Source organism: Staurois parvus, unplaced genomic scaffold (genome assembly GCF_062004578.1).
Source record: "Staurois parvus isolate SC_StPar_1 unplaced genomic scaffold, SC_StPar_1.0 ptg000017l, whole genome shotgun sequence".
NCBI lineage: Eukaryota > Metazoa > Chordata > Amphibia > Anura > Ranidae > Staurois > Staurois parvus.
In genome coordinates, this window is record NW_028317813.1 from 13,038,265 (window position 1) to 13,055,766 (window position 17,502).

Sequence of the window (17,502 nt, forward strand, 5' to 3'; positions counted from 1 at the left end):
TCAGTACAGATTTCCTTTAACCACTTGCACTCCTGAGGATTTACCCCCCTTCCTGACCAGGCCATTTTTTGCTGTTCGTCACTGCGCTATTTCAACTGGTAATTGTGCAGTTGTGCAATGCTGTACCCAAACTAAATTTATGTCCTTTTTTCACACAAATAGAGCTTTCTTTTGGTGGTATTTGATCACCTCTGCAGTTTTTATTTTTGGCGTTATAAACAAAAAAAGACCGAACATTTTGACCAAGAAAACAATATTTTTAACTTTTGGTTATAAAATATATCCAATAAACTCAAAGTTAGTCATAAATTTAGGCTAAGATGTATTCTTCTACATGTCTTTGATAAAAACAAATCTCAATACATGTATATTAATTGGTTTGTGTGAAAGTTATAGCGTCTACAAACTATGGTATATATATATTGGAATTTACGTAGCTTTTACTTTCTGACTGCTTATCACATTTTTTGAGGTGCTAAAATGCCAGGGCAGTACAACCCCCCCCCCCCCCCAAATGACCCCTTTTTGGAAAGTGGACACCCCAAGGTTTTTGAAGAGGGGCATGTTGAGTCCATGGAACATTTTATTTTTTGCCACAAATTTTTTGAATATGACAATTTTGCTTTTGTTTTGTTTTTTTCGTACACTTTAATGATATATTGCTCACACATGCCATGGGTATATGTGGAATAACACCCCAAAACACATTCTTCTACTTCTCCCGAGTATGGGGATACCACATATGAGAGACTTTTTGGCAGCCTATCTACATACAAGCCCCCAAAATCCAATGACCACCTCCAGGCTTTCCTCATATCACTTCCCCACTACCTATCACAGTTTTGGAGGCTCTAAAATGTCAGGATAGTACAACCCCCCCTCCAATGACCCATTTTTGGAAAGTAAACACCCCAAGGAATTTGATAAGAGGCATGGTGAGTATGTTACAGATATTATTTTTGTCACAGGGTTTTGAAAAAAGAAAAGAAAAAATATTTTTTTTTGCTTTCTTTCTTCATTTTCCAAAAAACATGTGGCAACAAATTAGATCTGCAAAACACTCACCATGCCTGTTAGCAAATACCTTGGAGTGTCTACTTTCCAAAAAGGGGTCATGTGGAGGGGTTGCTTCTACTATCCTGGCATTTCAGGGCCAACATCAGAAGCTTATGCCACACATCACCCACTCTTGAAGACCAAGCCTTTTCTGACACTTTTTGTTCACATGAAAAAACTGTTTTTTTGCTAGAAAATTACTTTGAACCCCCAAACATTATATACCGTGTTTCCCCTGAAAATAAGACACTGTCTTATATTTTTTTTGGCTCAAAAAAAACACACTAGGTCTTATTTTCGGGGTAGGTCTTATTTTTTTTAATGTACAGGTGTGGACAGGGGGTGCAGAGATGAGCTGCAGGCAGTTGTGGGTGAAGGTTACTATAGAGAGGGCCGGCTGATGACAGAAGACAGTTGTGAGCTGCAGTCAGGTGTTGCAGAGATGAATTGACAGGTGAGTTTCAAACAGGGTGCAGAGATGAGCCACACAGAGGGTTCAGGGGTGAGCTGCAGAAGTGAGCTTCGGGTCCTATTTTCCTACACAGTGCACCAAGCGCACTCACCACTCCTCCTCTTCCTCACTGGCCAATGATCATCCCTGGGGCATTGGTTTCCATGCATTACGCTGCAGGATGAGATGCCCTGCCCCTAAACACACTGCACCCGCAGATATCTTTTCCTTCCCTGTCCCACAGTGAGTACAGAGGTAAGGTTCTGTGGGAGCGGATGGTGCTGTTACTTACAAGAGGGATTGTCACTTGGAAACACAAAAGCCACGCTTCTGTGTTTATAGGAGACAGTAGATTGGTGTACACAGGGCCAGTGCCAGAGGTGGTGGAACAGCTGATCACAACTAGGTGTTATTTTCAGGGTAGGTCTTATACTTCAGCAATTCCCAAAAATAGTACTAGGTCCTATTTTTGGGGTAGGTCTTATTTTCGGGGAAACAGGGTATTTTTTTTAAAGCAGAGGCCATAGAGAATAAAACGGTGGGTGTTGAAATTTTTTACGTCACACAGTATTTGCGCAGCAATTTTTCAACAGCAAATCTTTTGGAAAAAGTACACTTTTTACAATTTAAATGCACAAAAACACAATATATTGCCCAATTATTTGATAAAGTATAAAGGATGATGTTACGCTGAGTAAATAGATACCAAACATGACATGCTTTAAAATTGCGCATGCCCATGCAATGTCAACAAAGCTGTACATTCATTTTTATTATTGACAGGTGATGCTTTAAAAGCCTTTACAGGTCACCAATTTATATTTACACAGGAGGTGTAGTGCTAGAATTACTGCCCTCAATCTGACGTTCGCAGCGATACCTCACATGCATGGTGCAACCACTGTTTGCACGGGGTCAATGCTTCACACGCAGGTGCTCACGCAGGGGGAGAGGGTTTTTTTTTTTTTCAGTTATTTTGACTTTTTAAACTTAATTTTACACTGTCCCTTTCCTTTTTTTTTTTTTTTTTTTCTGATCACTTTTAATGCTTTCACAGGGAATGCAAATTTCCCATATAACTTCAATGGGCATTGTCATATATTCTTTTTTGAGAAATCTGGGGTCTATCAGACTCTAGATATCTCCTCTGTCCTTACATTATCTAATCTCACCAAGATCTGTGTGATCAGATGCTTTCCCAATTTACAAATGGCGCTTTTTATATCCTGCAAAACTGAAGTGATGAAATGCTCATAGCTTCCGATTTCGTAGACTTTAGAGACGATTGGCACCATTCTAGTCTCTGACCAGCTCTATGATCAGCCAGCGGAACTGCTGGCTGCATTCTCGGATTCCCCTGTGGGACAGGAGAGCCCAAGAAAACTGGGGAAGGCAGCAGGAGGTGATGTCCCTTCCTGCTACTCGTAAAAACAATTCAGCAGCTAATTGGCCACTAGGGTTGTTTTTACATGAAAGCCGACCACCAGCTGAAAAAAACAATATCAGGATGATGCCTGTAGTCCAGTGACGTACCAGTACATTGCTGGTCTGGTCCATGTTGGTCATATATGTAACAGCAGAGAACACAGGCAAACGATGAATTGACTCTGTGGATGAACATGATCGCAATTCATTCTTTTCTGTAATGCCCATTTTGAGGGTCAGGCCTAAAAGAGTTTTAAATTCAGAAACCGTGATAGGTTTCCATGCAAATTGCCTGGAAAGAGCTGAATTTGGGTGGGCGGCCATGTATTGTTAATATAAACGAAGGTAATATGGTGCAGCGCTAAAAGAATGAAACTGAAAACAGTCAAAAGTCAATGTAATAATATCCGTGATTTCTTATAAAGGGTGCAAACTTCCAAAGCTCTAGCGGCCTTAAATAATAGCAATGCGCACTCACCAGAAACGCATGGGTTATGCGCATGTAGGAATAATCATTCCAGATGTCAGATCCTCCAACATTCAGATGGCGAGCATCCCTCTCATGGTGGGTCACCGAAGACTCAAAGCCGGATCCTGAGGTCCCCTTTAAGGTCAATCAGGCACTTCACATTGGTGGTGAGACTCTCTCCTTTGAATGGTAGTGGCACCTTTTCAGTCCCTAGATGTGGCGGCTGCACTTGCCTTCCCCTTTGGCTTCCTTTCCTGTATTTTCACCTGGTGATTCGGCAAGCAAATCTGCTGTTTTTCAACAGAACAAGCCCCCTGCAGCTCCCGTCTGTCGGTTCTCAGCGTCCAGGAGCGTCAGTTCTGCTGAAATAAAACCAATGCTGCGCAGCGCCTCTCCGACCTCCCCTGTAACCGATCTCCGATCCCGCCTCGCACTGAGCCCGGTCCCGCTGGGGACCGGGCTCAGTTAGGCGGGACCGGGCTCAGTGCGAGGCGGGATCGGAGATCGGTTACAGGGGAGGTCGGAGAGGCGCTGCGCAGCATTGGTTTTATTTCAGCAGAACTGACGCTCCTGGACGCTGAGAACCAACAGACGGGAGCTGCAGGGGGCTTGTTCTGTTGAAAAACAGCAGATTTGCTTGCCGAATCACCAGGTGAAAATACAGGAAAGGAAGCCAAAGGGGAAGGCAAGTGCAGCCGCCACATCTAGGGACTGAAAAGGTGCCACTACCATTCAAAGGAGAGAGTCTCACCACCAATGTGAAGTGCCTGATTGACCTTAAAGGGGAACTCAGGATCCGGCTTTGAGTCTTCGGTGACCCACCGTGAGAGGGATGCTCGCCATCTGAATGTTGGAGGATCTGACATCTGGAATGATTATTCCTACATGCGCATAACCCATGCGTTTCTGGTGAGTGCGCATTGCTATTATTTAAGGCCGCAAGAGCTTTGGAAGTTTGCACCCTTTATAAGAAATCACGGATATTATTACATTGACTTTTGACTGTTTTCAGTTTCATTCTTTTAGCGCTGCACCATATTACCTTCGTTTATATTTACATTTAAAGGCATTGTGGTTGCCTTAGGTGCTCTAGCTGCTGTGTTTATTTAAGAGTGCTCACTATTATCCACTTTGGCCATGTATTGTTGTGCTTATAAATTGCCTTGGCCCACAATCAATTGATACAAATCTTCCATGAAAAACAGCGGAGGAGCTAAACGCTACTGCTGGCAGCGAATGGGGCCGATCCTGCTAACACTACGTTTTTGTGGACACTTTACAAAGGAGGCACTAGTATAGTTCTGTTCATGATCAATATATTGATCCGTACAAACACTAAACTAGTAATGGCGGTGATGAGCGACCTATAGCGTGAGTGAGATAGTGTGCGGGCAATCTAACACTAGCTGACCCTGGCTGGGAGGGGCGCTAACTGACCCTGGCGCTATCTGATGTTGCTAGTGGCAGGAATGCAGTGATCAGTGAAAAATTCTATATACTGACACTATTAGTGGCACTGGTTGGGTGACGGGGTGATCAAAGGGTTATTAGGGGCGATCAAAGGTTTACATGTGCTAATCTAACGCATGCGTGTAAAATGTACTGGTTCTTTTACTCAGTGCCATGTTCTCTCTTCTCTCCCTGGATGAACGGGTGGGGGGGGGACAGTGGGGGGCGCAGGTGAGTTCACACCCAAAAATAGGAAGCGACACATGATTATGTTGCTTTGCCAAGTGCTGCTGCTCACCCGCAATATGCGGGTAAGCGGTTGGCAAGTAGTTAAGAAAAAAAACTCTTAAAAAATTTTTTTTTTTAAATTCTCATTATGGGTTTGTTTTTTTTTTTTTTACATTTTTAATATTATTTTTTTTTATACTTTTATCAGAATAGTACAGTGTTACCACAGTAACATTGTACTACTGTGGGGGGGGGGGGGGGTGGTCAGGGTTTTTTTTTTACACTTTGCTTTGCAGGAGAAATTAAGATCATTTCTCCTGCAATGCAAAGCTTGCTATCAGAACCTAACTCATTCATGAACTGTCACTCATTCATGAACTGAGTTTTGACAGCTCAGGAGATAGTGATCTGTGATTGGCTGGAGCTGGTCACATGGTACACTTTGCTATGATTGACCCCCATGTATCATGTGACAGCGGTGGGCCAATCACAGCTCACTAGGAAGAGAAGCAGAGCTGTTATGAATGACATTGATTCATAACAGCTTTGCCTACATACTGATCATGTGATCGCATAGCGATCACACGATCACCGGGTCCCATTCACTGAGATCTTCATTCCGCTGTGTCTGCTGGACACACCAGTAGTGGGAGGGGGGGTGTGCCCGCTTGGGTGAGCAGAACCCCCTTGTGTTTGTACAGCCAAAGCAACGTACGGGTACGTCGCTTTGCCTGTAGCTGCCGCCCGACCGCAGTACATTGAAGGCGGGCGGGAAGTGGTTAATTGTCAGTTTTTGTTTTTGCTTCTTTCTCTAATGTTATTTTTATTAGCATAAGACATCAGTCCGTGTAATTCTCTGCTTACATCCTTACAAACACTGTGTAGAATTTATACTATTTTCTTTTAACAGAATAATTGTCTGTCACGACCAAATATATACCTTCATCCAGACATAGACTCCAAACTACAGAGTAAGCTGAAGGACATTGTAAAAAGACATCAGGTAATATGTTTTTATTTCAGTATGATTTTTTAATGATCTAAACCAGTGTTTCTCAACTTTTTTTTCAGTTAAGGCACCCTTTAAAACTCTGCACAAATGCACCCCATTTTAAAATGCAAAAAACTAAACTAATAGTTTTATGTACCACAGCAGCATCCACACACGTAGAACACCCAACATTAGGGGGGATTTATTCTTCCAAAGCAAATACAACTTTGCACAATGGTACTGACTAGTATTCTCTGTTTCTCTCTGTCACTCAGCTAATGTGACCCCATTGCTGATGGAAAGGGGCAGGGAAAGGCCAAACAAGGATACTATACAGGTGCCCAGCGTCCTCCTTGTTAACCGGTGATGTAATTGGTTGTTAGGACGCAGGGTGCTGGAAAGCTGTAATGGTGAACAATGAAAACCTGTTACTTTGTGTAACTAAAAGGCAGCTTTCATCCACCCGCTGGCTTGTATATAGGTTTTGGGCATTTTGTCAAGGCATCCCTGAAGAAACCTCAAGGCACCCCATGGTGCTTTGGCACTGTGTTTGAAAAAGCCTGATCTAACCATTCGGTAATTAACAAACCTGTAGTTCTTTTTGTTGGAGATACTTTAGAAGATGTGCAACACTTGTTCATCTTCTTTGTCTCAAAAAGTTTTTAAAACCTTGGTGAATGCATAAATGCGGCAGCAAAGAGGTGAGCTTTTATGCTCAGCACGTATGTGTTTACTGTGGCAGGAGGTTGTTTGCAGAGGCTTCTGATCATATGCCTGCTGTGATAGCCAATGAGAGCAGTCACATGATTCGTGAGCCATGCCAGCTCCTGGGTCACAAAAGCCCAATTAAAGGGCTGCTGGGTAGTGGCATCAAAGAGGAACTACATTGTATCTGAGCACCACAAACCAAAAGTGCTATTTCATTTATTTTTAATATTCAAAGCAAACTCCCTCATCCCTCCATGTTTTTGTTTTTTTGCTGAGAAATAACTTTGAAATACACCCCATATCATTTTTGGCCATGACTATCTTGAGTAAGGGCAGATGACTCGTAGCAATTACTTCTGGAATCTATCTGCCCTTAGCTCAGTCATACGGGGAAGAATTTTATGCTTTGATGAGAAAACTCCTCCCCTCCTGAAAACACGTGGGATGTATGACATCATTTGCCTAGGCATGGAAACTAGGAAGTAACTAAAGAAATGTAATAAACAGTTTAAAACAAATAAATATAATCTTTCCTAAATATTTACTAATGCTAGCAGCATAAGGATAAAAAATAGTCAGTGTTGCTTGAGAGAGTGAAGTTCCTCTTTAAGGAGTTACCCTCCCTGGCGGTATTCCCGAGTGTAGCTCGGGGTAAAGTTTCAGTACCACAAGCGGTAACCCTGAGCTACACTCGGGCTTACCTTGCGGCGCTGCTCCGCAATCCCTTGATCACTTACCTTGTCCTGCGCTCCCGCGATGTCCCTACTGCAGTGTCCCCGGCAATGTAATCTGGAGGATGCCGGCATCTGTCATCTGGGTTCCGTCCCCTGCGAGCGTCGGGACGTACGGGGGACGGAACGGCGGGAAATTTGAAAATGACAAAAAGTGACATTCACTAAATTCACTAAAATCACATAGTAAAACATTATTGTATCAAACCATTTCACATACATGTTGTCCCTAATGCTTTGTCCTGTGCCCTGCCGGCATTTTTACTGTTCTTTCTGCCTGGAAACTGAGAAATGTCCATGACATCCAAAAAGCGTCCCTTTATGTCAAAAGCGGTTTTAGACCAGCTAGAGAACAGCGATAGTAAATTAGAACTACTTGCAGAATTGAGTGATAATGATTCGTGGGGAAATTCATTATCAGACACTGAAAACGATTTTGCGACTTTGCTCAGTGATGTGCAAACTTGTCGCTATATTTAAAATTTCAGTGTTTTTGGTTTGATTATATTATTGAATTAAATTTATTATTACATTATTATTATTTTTTATTATTATTTATTATATTATAATTTATGATTTCGTGTTTTCCACAGAAATATGGACATAATCAGACCGCTAGGGAGGTTAAAAAGATTCTGAAGTTTGTCATATGGAAAAATAAACCTGTCACAAATCTGGATAATTCTAACTGCTCATAGGATTAAAGCAAAAGTTACCATATTAAAAAGCGCATGTCAAAACCATCAGTATATCTAGAGATATAGGAAACTTCCTATTGTTCATTGGGTCTGGTTATCACATTCACAGATTAGTGGGATGGGGCAGTACAGATCTCAACTTTTATATTTGCTGATTGTTTTGACTAAGGGTGACCTCTGCTAAAGTGAACCTGTGAAACGCTTCCCAAACGCCTGTCTAATGCCTGCTAACAAAGCTATTGTGAAGGTAGCCTTAGCCACCTAGGTATGATTGTTAGCCTTTTAAACGTGTTGCCCATAGGAATATATTTTGCAGTGTGTTCACATACAGTCTTTTTGAAGAACTCCCATTTCTGTATTGTGTTCATCCATGCCATTGATTTTATACACCTGTGGCCACGGAGGTGATTGGAACATCTGAATCCAATGATTTGGAGGAGTGTCCCAATACTTTTAGCAATATAGTGTATTTTCCTCACCTACCCTGTGCTGTGCAGACCTCACTGGCGAACACTTCAGCTTATCAGCTGATCTCCTAGTACCTACAGTGGAGTCACAGCTTACAGGGAAAGAAGCCATAGGCAGTGCACCGCTAAGACATTTTGATCTAAAAGCTGTGTTTTCCTAAAGTGGAACTCTGCCTCAAACACCTTTGTGGTTTTGGATAGTGTTTGTTAGAGTTGAAATGTTCGTTTATTGGTGTTTGGGTCATTATTAGTGATATTTTCCATCAGTTTTGTGGCCACTGGTCAGCATGTCGGCAGAATCAATTCTATCCAGGGACGATGCCCAGCTGTAAAATAACTCTTTAAGTTGGGGTTAAAACTTCTGTGTCCCTATTAGGGAGATTCATCTCACTTCAGGTGTGGTCACCGCATCATTTATAGTGGGGAAACATAAAAAAAACCTGACAAAGGTTCTAACCCTTTGCTTATTCTTTGGCTGAATATATACTTTAACTCATCCTTACACTGAACTTTGTTGTGTGTTAGGTTTCTTTTCTCCGTGTTAAGCAGCATTTCTTGTTTCTTCTCTAGGGTACTGTAACAGAGGACAAAAGTCACGCTTCCCATGTGGTGGTTCCAGTTCCTGGCAACTTGGAGGAAGGTCAGAATATTACTGCTAGTACACAAAAAAGTACTGTCCATGTAAAATAGTTCTGTGTTACTGTAACTATGACTTTCACCATCTATTGTACATTTCCAGATTTTTCATATTTTCCATTCTGCTGTCTGGCCAGTATACCATTTTCATTGGTTTTTGGTTACTGTCTTCTTGATGTGCATCTAATCATTTCAGGGGTGTAAGAGTTAGATAGTCCACCATAGAAGATAGTTGACAATTTTAAGGTCTTCCAAGTTTACAGTGGCAGCAATTCATATAGGATTAGAAATGCACTGCAGGTCCCAGTTGTCATTTTTTATGAACATTGGCTTTGTGGCATCTTGGATTTGTCCAGTCCTGAATAACATGTTTCTGGTTTATTAAAGGACATAGAAACCCCTATTCCAGCTGCTTGCTTTCCCCAGCATGACAACTGTGGATTCCTCAGCTGTTGACTTTTTTTGAATGGAAATCTTCTTTAGTACTGGTTATGCCTGTGCATTAAGCCCCCGTGGACTCTAGAATGGAGATGCTCAGAGTTGGAGCTTGGTTCAGGTTATTATCTAATAAAGTTGTTAAGAATGGATAAGGATGACCAATCAGTAATAGAGGCTTCACATTTCTGTCCTGATAAGTTCCCTATAAAAGTGCCTTTTGGCTTCTAGGTTGGAGAGATTGGCTGCTGAAACATACATTGGTTCCCTTACCCTTGAGCCTCAAAAACATTTGCACTTTCTGTTAGAAGAATCATCCACTACAGATTAGTAGTACTATGACTAATTCTATTTCTCAGTTTTATATCCTCACTTTTTTATACTTTGATTAAGAACAAATACATTTTGCAATGAATGAAAAACTTGAACCACTGAGGTCTGTCTGTTCAGAGTTGAGTGTTGAAGAACATCTGTCACATCACAATAAAAAAGAAACTGCAGTTTTTTAAGCTGTGTATACACATTCAGTTTTTATCATTTAGCTGGAGGGTTCAACGTAAAAAAAAACAACAAACAAATGGATTCCCCCATCCACACAAGCAAGGTGGCTTGAGTAATCTTCTTCACTCTGCTATTGTATTCCGACAGAGGGACTTCTCCACTGTCAGAATACACTGATCAGCGCTGCAGCTGATCAAAATAAAGTTTTTTTTCCAGTGGTTCTATGTGACAGAAGTCGAACTATTATACAGCTTTAGACTTGGACAGAAGATATCTTTATCCTCCCACTTTTGTGCCATATTTGTTTCAGGGCACTGCATTCACAGTGAAGAGAAAGAAGTTCATGCTCACTGACCTAATATGCGTCCTGATATATGTTTATTCTCTTGATTCCAGTGAAGAGCTGTGCTTAATGTTTATTATGCTTTTCTGCATTTAGAAGAATGGGTGCGGCCCATACTGAAGCGTGACAAGCAGGTTCTTCTTCACTGGGGTTACTATCCTGACAGGTAAAATCTCTCATTGCTCACATTCATTCCATCTTGTTGATTCAAAGGCATAATCCTCTAGGTTTCATTAAAGTCATGCAGAGAAAGAAAACAATGTACAATTTGCAGTTCTCTGGCTACTAAGATAATATCATTCAAACATGAATACTGATTTGTTTGTATATAAGCCTTCTTTGTTTTACAAAATAATCCTGATCATCTTCATTTTGGAAGCAGCCATTTTTACAAGGTAGTGCTAGGATGTATACTTTTAATCAGAATCCTTTGAGATAATTGAATCTTTTTTTCTTATGCATTTGGTTAAGAAACCTTAGTGGGCCCCATGAGGTGACAGAAGCCACCTATGTATTCTGTGTTCTCCTACTCTTGTTGTTGCTGCTGCATGATGAATATTTCCAACTTCAAGGGTTTGGGGAGAAGAGTCATGCAATCCATCTACCTTACAGCAGGGTGGATAAAAATCAATGATTTTTTTTAAAAAATCAAAAAAATCGGATTTATTTTATTTAAATCAGATTTTTTTTATTTAAATCGGATTTTTTTAAATAAAATGCTTTTTGAGGAAAATATATTACCATCCAAAGGTTATTCCATCATGAAATAAAGATTAGTTTTTTAATTATGTAGAATATGGCTGTATATCTTTAATTTTTTTGGTAAATAAATTCCATTAATCCATTCACAATGTCATGCTCTTCCAGAGGTTTTTGTAAGATTATTGGGCAGTTTCTCTGCCTACAAGATATCATCACAGATGCTTGGTTTACTTTTGCACTGAATTTGACTCAGCGGAGATCTCAAGCCTCTTCTTCACAGCAAAAATGTTATAACATGAACAGAGTTAAGAAAAAGACCTTAATCCTAACTTCTACAAACCTATGAATACAGAATCAACCCCTTCAGTGCTAAGTTTCAAGAAGTTCAGTGAATAGAATAGAAACAATATTTTTCTGATTGTTTGGAGTGGAATAGATCTGCACAAGAAGAAAGTGAAACTAAGTGTGAGGAGGAAGGGGCTGACAGTCTAAGTTTCTTAAAATATATATATTTTGTTTAGCCAAATTAGTTAACAAACATGGATGTTTAAGGAAATAACATATGCTGGAATGTTATTGTTTCAGTTGAATAAATCTATTTAAATTGTTATTATTAAGGGAATGATTATTTTTCTCCTTCCTAAATACAACAGAAAAGTTGTCCAAATATGAATGATTAACCTATTAAACTGGGGATAAAAAACTAATATGAAAAGTTGTTATTCTAAAAATCTTCATCTACTTGCATATTAAAGTTATACCAGCAAGAATTAGTCTTTATGTAGAAAACTAGGATTTAAATCAAGCCTTACTGACTAGTGATTTAAATCGTGATTTAAATCGTGATTTAAATCGTGATTTAAATCAGTTTGATTTAAATCAAATCCACCCTGCCTTACAGGACAGCATTCGGTCCTGGAAAGATTTATGCTAAAGTAACTCAGGTAGGACAAGGCAACAGGTTCACCTTAATCTCTCCCCCTTAGCATATGCTTACCTTCCTTGTACTCCCCTCTGTTTTCAGGCAGGAATGAAAGGAAAGTCCTGTGTGAGCTATAAGGCGTACGAGCTTACACAGGGCTATGGACTCTATGTAACAGTGCTAATTGGCCTAGTGCTGTCACGTGGTGTGAGTTATCTACCTCTCTGTCACAGAACCCATTGATGAAAAAAATAAATTCCCAATTAATCTTCTTATTGCAAAGCTTATTTATTTTTTAGACTTGCAACTGCTAGTACTGGAATCTGAGACAGTGAAATGTATTTTTCATATTTATTGTGAAAGTTTTTTTTTTCTTCGAGAGACAATATTTAAAGTGATTCTTAAGTCCAGACATTGTTTATCGTAATGCATTCCGTGCGTTAAGGTACAAAAATGTCTTACTGCTTGCTCCCTCCCACCTCCCCTAAACACTTACTGAACCCTCTATTGATCCAGCGTTGTGCCTGGCTGCAGGACTTCTCTCCCCTCTTCCTCTACTCACAGGGATACAGGCAGCAGTGGGAGCCATTGTCTCCTGCTGCTGTCAGTCAAATCCTATGAGGAGGAAGTCTGGGGCAGGATCGAGCCCCACTGTGTATATCTATGGACGCACACAGCCCAGCTTGGGAACACGCCCGTACACGAGTGCCTCCACAGCACGCGGCTTGGAGGAGTGGAGCACGCTGGCAGAGGACCCCAGAAGAGGAGGTAAGAGACCACCTTGTGCAATACAATTGCACAGAGCAGGTAAGTATAAGGTCTTATTATTTTAAGGAAAAAGAAAAAAACCTTTACAACCGCTTTAAGATATATGTGAACCAAATATTCACAGCAGATGTATCTTCCTGTTACATGTGTTTAAAATTACAGTGATAGATTTACCAGCAATGAATGTCCCATTCGCTGCTTTATAAATATGCCCTCATATTGTTTTCTTTGCAGATTGTGCACAAGTTCATATAGCTTGTATCCTGTATTGTTGGACATCACAGCAGGCTGGAAGGATTCAGCTTGCGCCTTATTAAATTTGGGAGATTAATTAAAGCTCATTTGTGATGAGTGGTGTAGTTTCAAAATAGGGAAAACATTCTTTATTAGTTTGGGACTTGTAAGCCAACCATAGAGGTATGATTGTGGTCTGATGTGCAGGCATGATCCCATCCTGAGGATTGTCTCTTGCCTGACTATCCTATAGAAATGTAGGCTTAACTTGACTGTGTGTATTTGTCTATACCTATCAAGCAGGAGCAGGATGGAACAGCCAGCTTATTATTAGACAAGGTTTTCCATTCTGTCAATCTTTAAAGATCCAAGTGGTGTTTGATGTTGCCTGTAGACCAATCTCTCATGTCTTATCTAATTTGTTTGCTCTGTGTTAGGGGGAATTGCATTGTAATAGCTATTAATGGATACATTCATTTTCTCTCTCAGTTATGACACTTGGATCGCTGCAAGCGAAATTGAGGCTCCAGTGGAAGATGCACCTACCCCAGAAAAGCCACGCAAGGTAAATCAGGCTTTTTATCTGTAGGTTGTGTGCTAACAATAGTAGTGTGTCATGCTTTTTACATTGCATGGTTGTAAGTTGATCATTTGACAAGTTAAAGATGAACTCCAGGGAAAACAAAAATGCTTCCTTGCAGTGGTGGTTAGAGCCATCCAATCACTTTTAAAGGGGTCCAAAGGTGCCACTCCCTCTCCACCAGTGCCCACAGTAAATGGCCATAACTAAGAGAGCAGGAGGTGATCTAGGGAACATCTGTTCCTTGATTCCCCCCGTGATTAATTAACCCAAATGCTCACTTTTAAGTAACAAGAGAAAGTCCTTGTTCCCCACCCTTTGAATAAGCCCTGGATGGAGTGAAACATGTTAGTGCTCGTGGGATAGGTGGATAAGCTTTCTGTAATACACTAAACATACACAAGGCTTTTAACAGAGAGCAGTTCCTTTCTCCTTACTTGAAAGTGGACGTTATGGAGTGGCCAGCTACCACTGAAGGCCTACACTCCGTTTCAGAGTGAGGGGGAGGTGTACCTGTATTGGGACTGAATACCTTTCAGTGTAACAATGAACCCAGAAGCATTGGGTTCATTGTTCATGGATTCACAGCTGCTATTCCCTGACTAATCTAGCTGAGTATGCTGCTAATCAAGCACACTCCTTGCTTGATTAGCTGCAGTGGAGGACAGGGAAGAGATTGGGGATAATACACTCCCAATGTCACCATAAAGAGGACCTGTCACCTACCCATGATATCACATGGGGGCTATGAAAAAGTGTAAAAAAAATTGCAATAAAACAAATAAAATTATCTCAGTAGGGACCTAGACTCAGGTAATTATTTGACAGGGGTTATACACTTTACCCACTCTCTCGTAAGCACAAAAGACGTTTTAGCTGGAGTTCCATTTTAACTTAACACAACACTCTTTTTCCCTAATTAGGTGCATGCCAAGTGGATCTTAGACACAGACTCATTTAATGAGTGGATGAATGAAGAAGATTATGAGGTGAATGATGATCGCAATCCTGTTGCACGTCGCAAGAAGATCTCAGCCAAGACTTTGACTGATGAAGTGAGATCATTACTGCAATCTCCTGTTATAGAGGTCACTTTGCTATGCTCTATTATTTTCTTATCCTTTTACTGTCATTTCTGTATGATGTATACTGGTGCCTCAGATTTTGCAGGGTTATATTGTTGTTTGCAAATGGGAAGCCCACCTTCTTTGTGGTCATCTGAGCAATCTCTGGTGAAAAGCTGTAGTGTCTGTATCCCTTTTAGAGCAAAGGTCAAAATATGAACCTCTTATTGCAGGGGATGCCTAAATTTAATTTGAACTTACTGTAGGTTTCTGCGAAAAGCAGTAAGGTAATTGCAGGCTGGAAACTTTTCTGGGGCAGAGCAGCATGCAAATGACTCACAGCCTTGCAGGGTTGCGAGGAAACTTTTGTTTTTTTTTTCTTAATTTACAAAAAAGAATTGAGGGGTTGGGGGATGTCAGAGGAAATGTATTCCTTTTAAGCAAGTGATATTAGAAGCTTAGCTGAACAGCCAAGCTTCCCTTCATGGGTTTTTTGGGGGGATATCCCTTTGCCAAGTTATTGCAGCATTTTTGATTCTTGCTTCTGTTTTAATGATATTTATACATTTAGTAAATATTCTCACTTTGTGAAAGCATTTGAATTCAGTAATAAGTTTTTAGACAATCATTGATCATCCCTAAATTATGGATTTCTTATAATTAAATTCTCTGCATTACACAACACCCTCATTTGCAAGTTAGAGATTCAGAAATCATTTGACAATACTGTTTGGATCTTACCATTCAGTCACCTCTCCTCGAGCAGATGCCATAACATGCCTGCTACAAAACCTTCCTGGTATGTCTCTCTGAAAATAGTTTCATTTTTGTTACTAGGGGCCTGATTTCAAGGACTCTGCCTTGACAATGGCCCCCTCCTGTACTGCCTCTGTGATAAGTAAGGGCACGCTGATTGCACAGGAGAATGGCAGTTGGTGGAGCTCAGCTCTAAAGTCAGGTCCCTATTAATACAGTGAAACCACATTCGGAGGGGCACTCAGAGGATGGGCAGTTATCTTGCAGAGGTCTTAAGGGGCATATTGTACTTATTCTTGGGCAAATCTTTCACTTTGTCAGATCCATTTGTATACCAGTGCTAAGACCTCAAGAGGCTTTCCTATACTGTTTCTTGGTTAACATGCTAAGCAGGCTGTGTTGTTTCATCTTTTCTTTCAAACTGTTCACACAAGTATTTGAAACACTCTGAATCAAATTTGAATCTCTTTATTTTTTGTATGATTCTGACTATTTTTTTTACAAATAATTTTATATTTAAGGCAGATAAGGCTTTGTCAAGACTGTGACCTCTCTGGCAGTACAAACCAACCTTCCTAAATCTGTTCCCTCCACCTTTATCTGCATTGTTGCCCATTCCAAGTTAATGTGTGCCAGTGCCAGAGAGAGTAAAGCTGGTCATAGATTGGTAGAATTTGAAATGAAAATTCTTAGGAAAAGAATGTTCTAAGAAAGTTTGTTTGTTTTTCTAATCATTAGGGGGTCAAATCGACATTTGTTTCGACCGCAGTGAATTTAAAGGAGCAGGATGGAAAACTTGTCTCATATAATTGAAATTCCAACAGTGTATGTAGTTTTCATTCGGTAAAGTCCATTCATTCTAAAATCAAATGTTAAAAGCAAACAAAATCTTTTGAATGACATTCAGTTATTCTGATAATCTGAGAATTTTTGTTCGAATCTTCCTAAGAATTTTCACATTCAATACATTTTATAGAAAAAATTATAAGGTATAAAACACTGCATAAAAAAGCTTTTTGAAATAGCCAAGACAATGTTAGGCAGCAAGAATGTAGCTGCCAAGAATAATAGCATGTTAATAAGCAAAACTTGTAAGATAAAGTAGTTAACAAAGATCTAGCTAATATTGCGGCAGCCTTCAAAACAATAGGCAAATCATAACGTCACTTTTTTAGAATTTTATTTTGAAATTCTATCTGTCTACGGCCAGCTTAAGTGCTGTACTAGTTTCATACTGTTCAGGGTGTTGAAAAAGCAATTTCTGCAATATAAACATGCACATATATATTTAAAGTAGTAGCACATGTGCTGTCAGTATTGTAATGCAGGTATTCTGTAATCAGAGTCTAGTGCTATGTAGCTTTGAATGTGTAAGATTCCAGTAGTGAACATTTTTAGAAATTGTTATATTGTAAATATTTTCTATCATTTTTCATTAGAGTTTAGATAAAGATAATAAATTTTAGGTTAATTTGGTTATTTGTGCAGAAATATTGACCTGATTTTTTTTCAATGAAAATTCATTAAATATATATTATGAGAAATGAAGGGGCTGCCATTACTGACTGCTTACTGAAATGCTAGTTGCCTAATGACTTTGGAGATCCAGGGAGTAGTACCTTGCCTAGAACATAATACCGATTAGTTCTGACTTTACTGTAAGTATTGAAGTAAGAGGTTCAGAATGACAGCCAGGCAGCTAGCATTTTTAGAAAAAGTAACTCAGCATGGCAGCCTACGTTATTTCTTATATGGCAAGTTGCTAAAGAATACTGTCATGCCACCTTTGTAACATGTAGAAATAGAAATTTGGATGATGAGGAGTCCATGTTCTGACATTTAGTGTGGCCAGTAAGAGCTGATGATCTGACAACTATGAACATCGAAA

At 40.0% G+C, this 17,502-nt stretch overlaps 1 protein-coding gene across 4 annotated transcripts in view; it reads left to right on the plus strand.

The window, feature by feature from the left end:
* Positions 1–17,502, plus strand: part of SMARCC2 (SWI/SNF related BAF chromatin remodeling complex subunit C2) — a 68,118-nt gene that overhangs the window by 15,372 nt on the left and 35,244 nt on the right. For 3 of the 4 annotated variants that reach the window (XM_089679926.1, XM_089679939.1, XM_089679944.1), the window contains exons 5-9: positions 5,989–6,081; positions 9,244–9,313; positions 10,685–10,754; positions 13,704–13,779; positions 14,718–14,882. In XM_089679926.1, coding sequence (XP_089536052.1) covers positions 5,989–6,081; positions 9,244–9,313; positions 10,685–10,754; positions 13,704–13,779; positions 14,718–14,882 — 474 coding nt within the window. The remainder of the gene's footprint in view (positions 1–5,988; positions 6,082–9,243; positions 9,314–10,684; positions 10,755–13,703; positions 13,780–14,717; positions 14,883–17,502) is intronic. The other variant, XM_089679933.1, reaches the window with a different exon arrangement.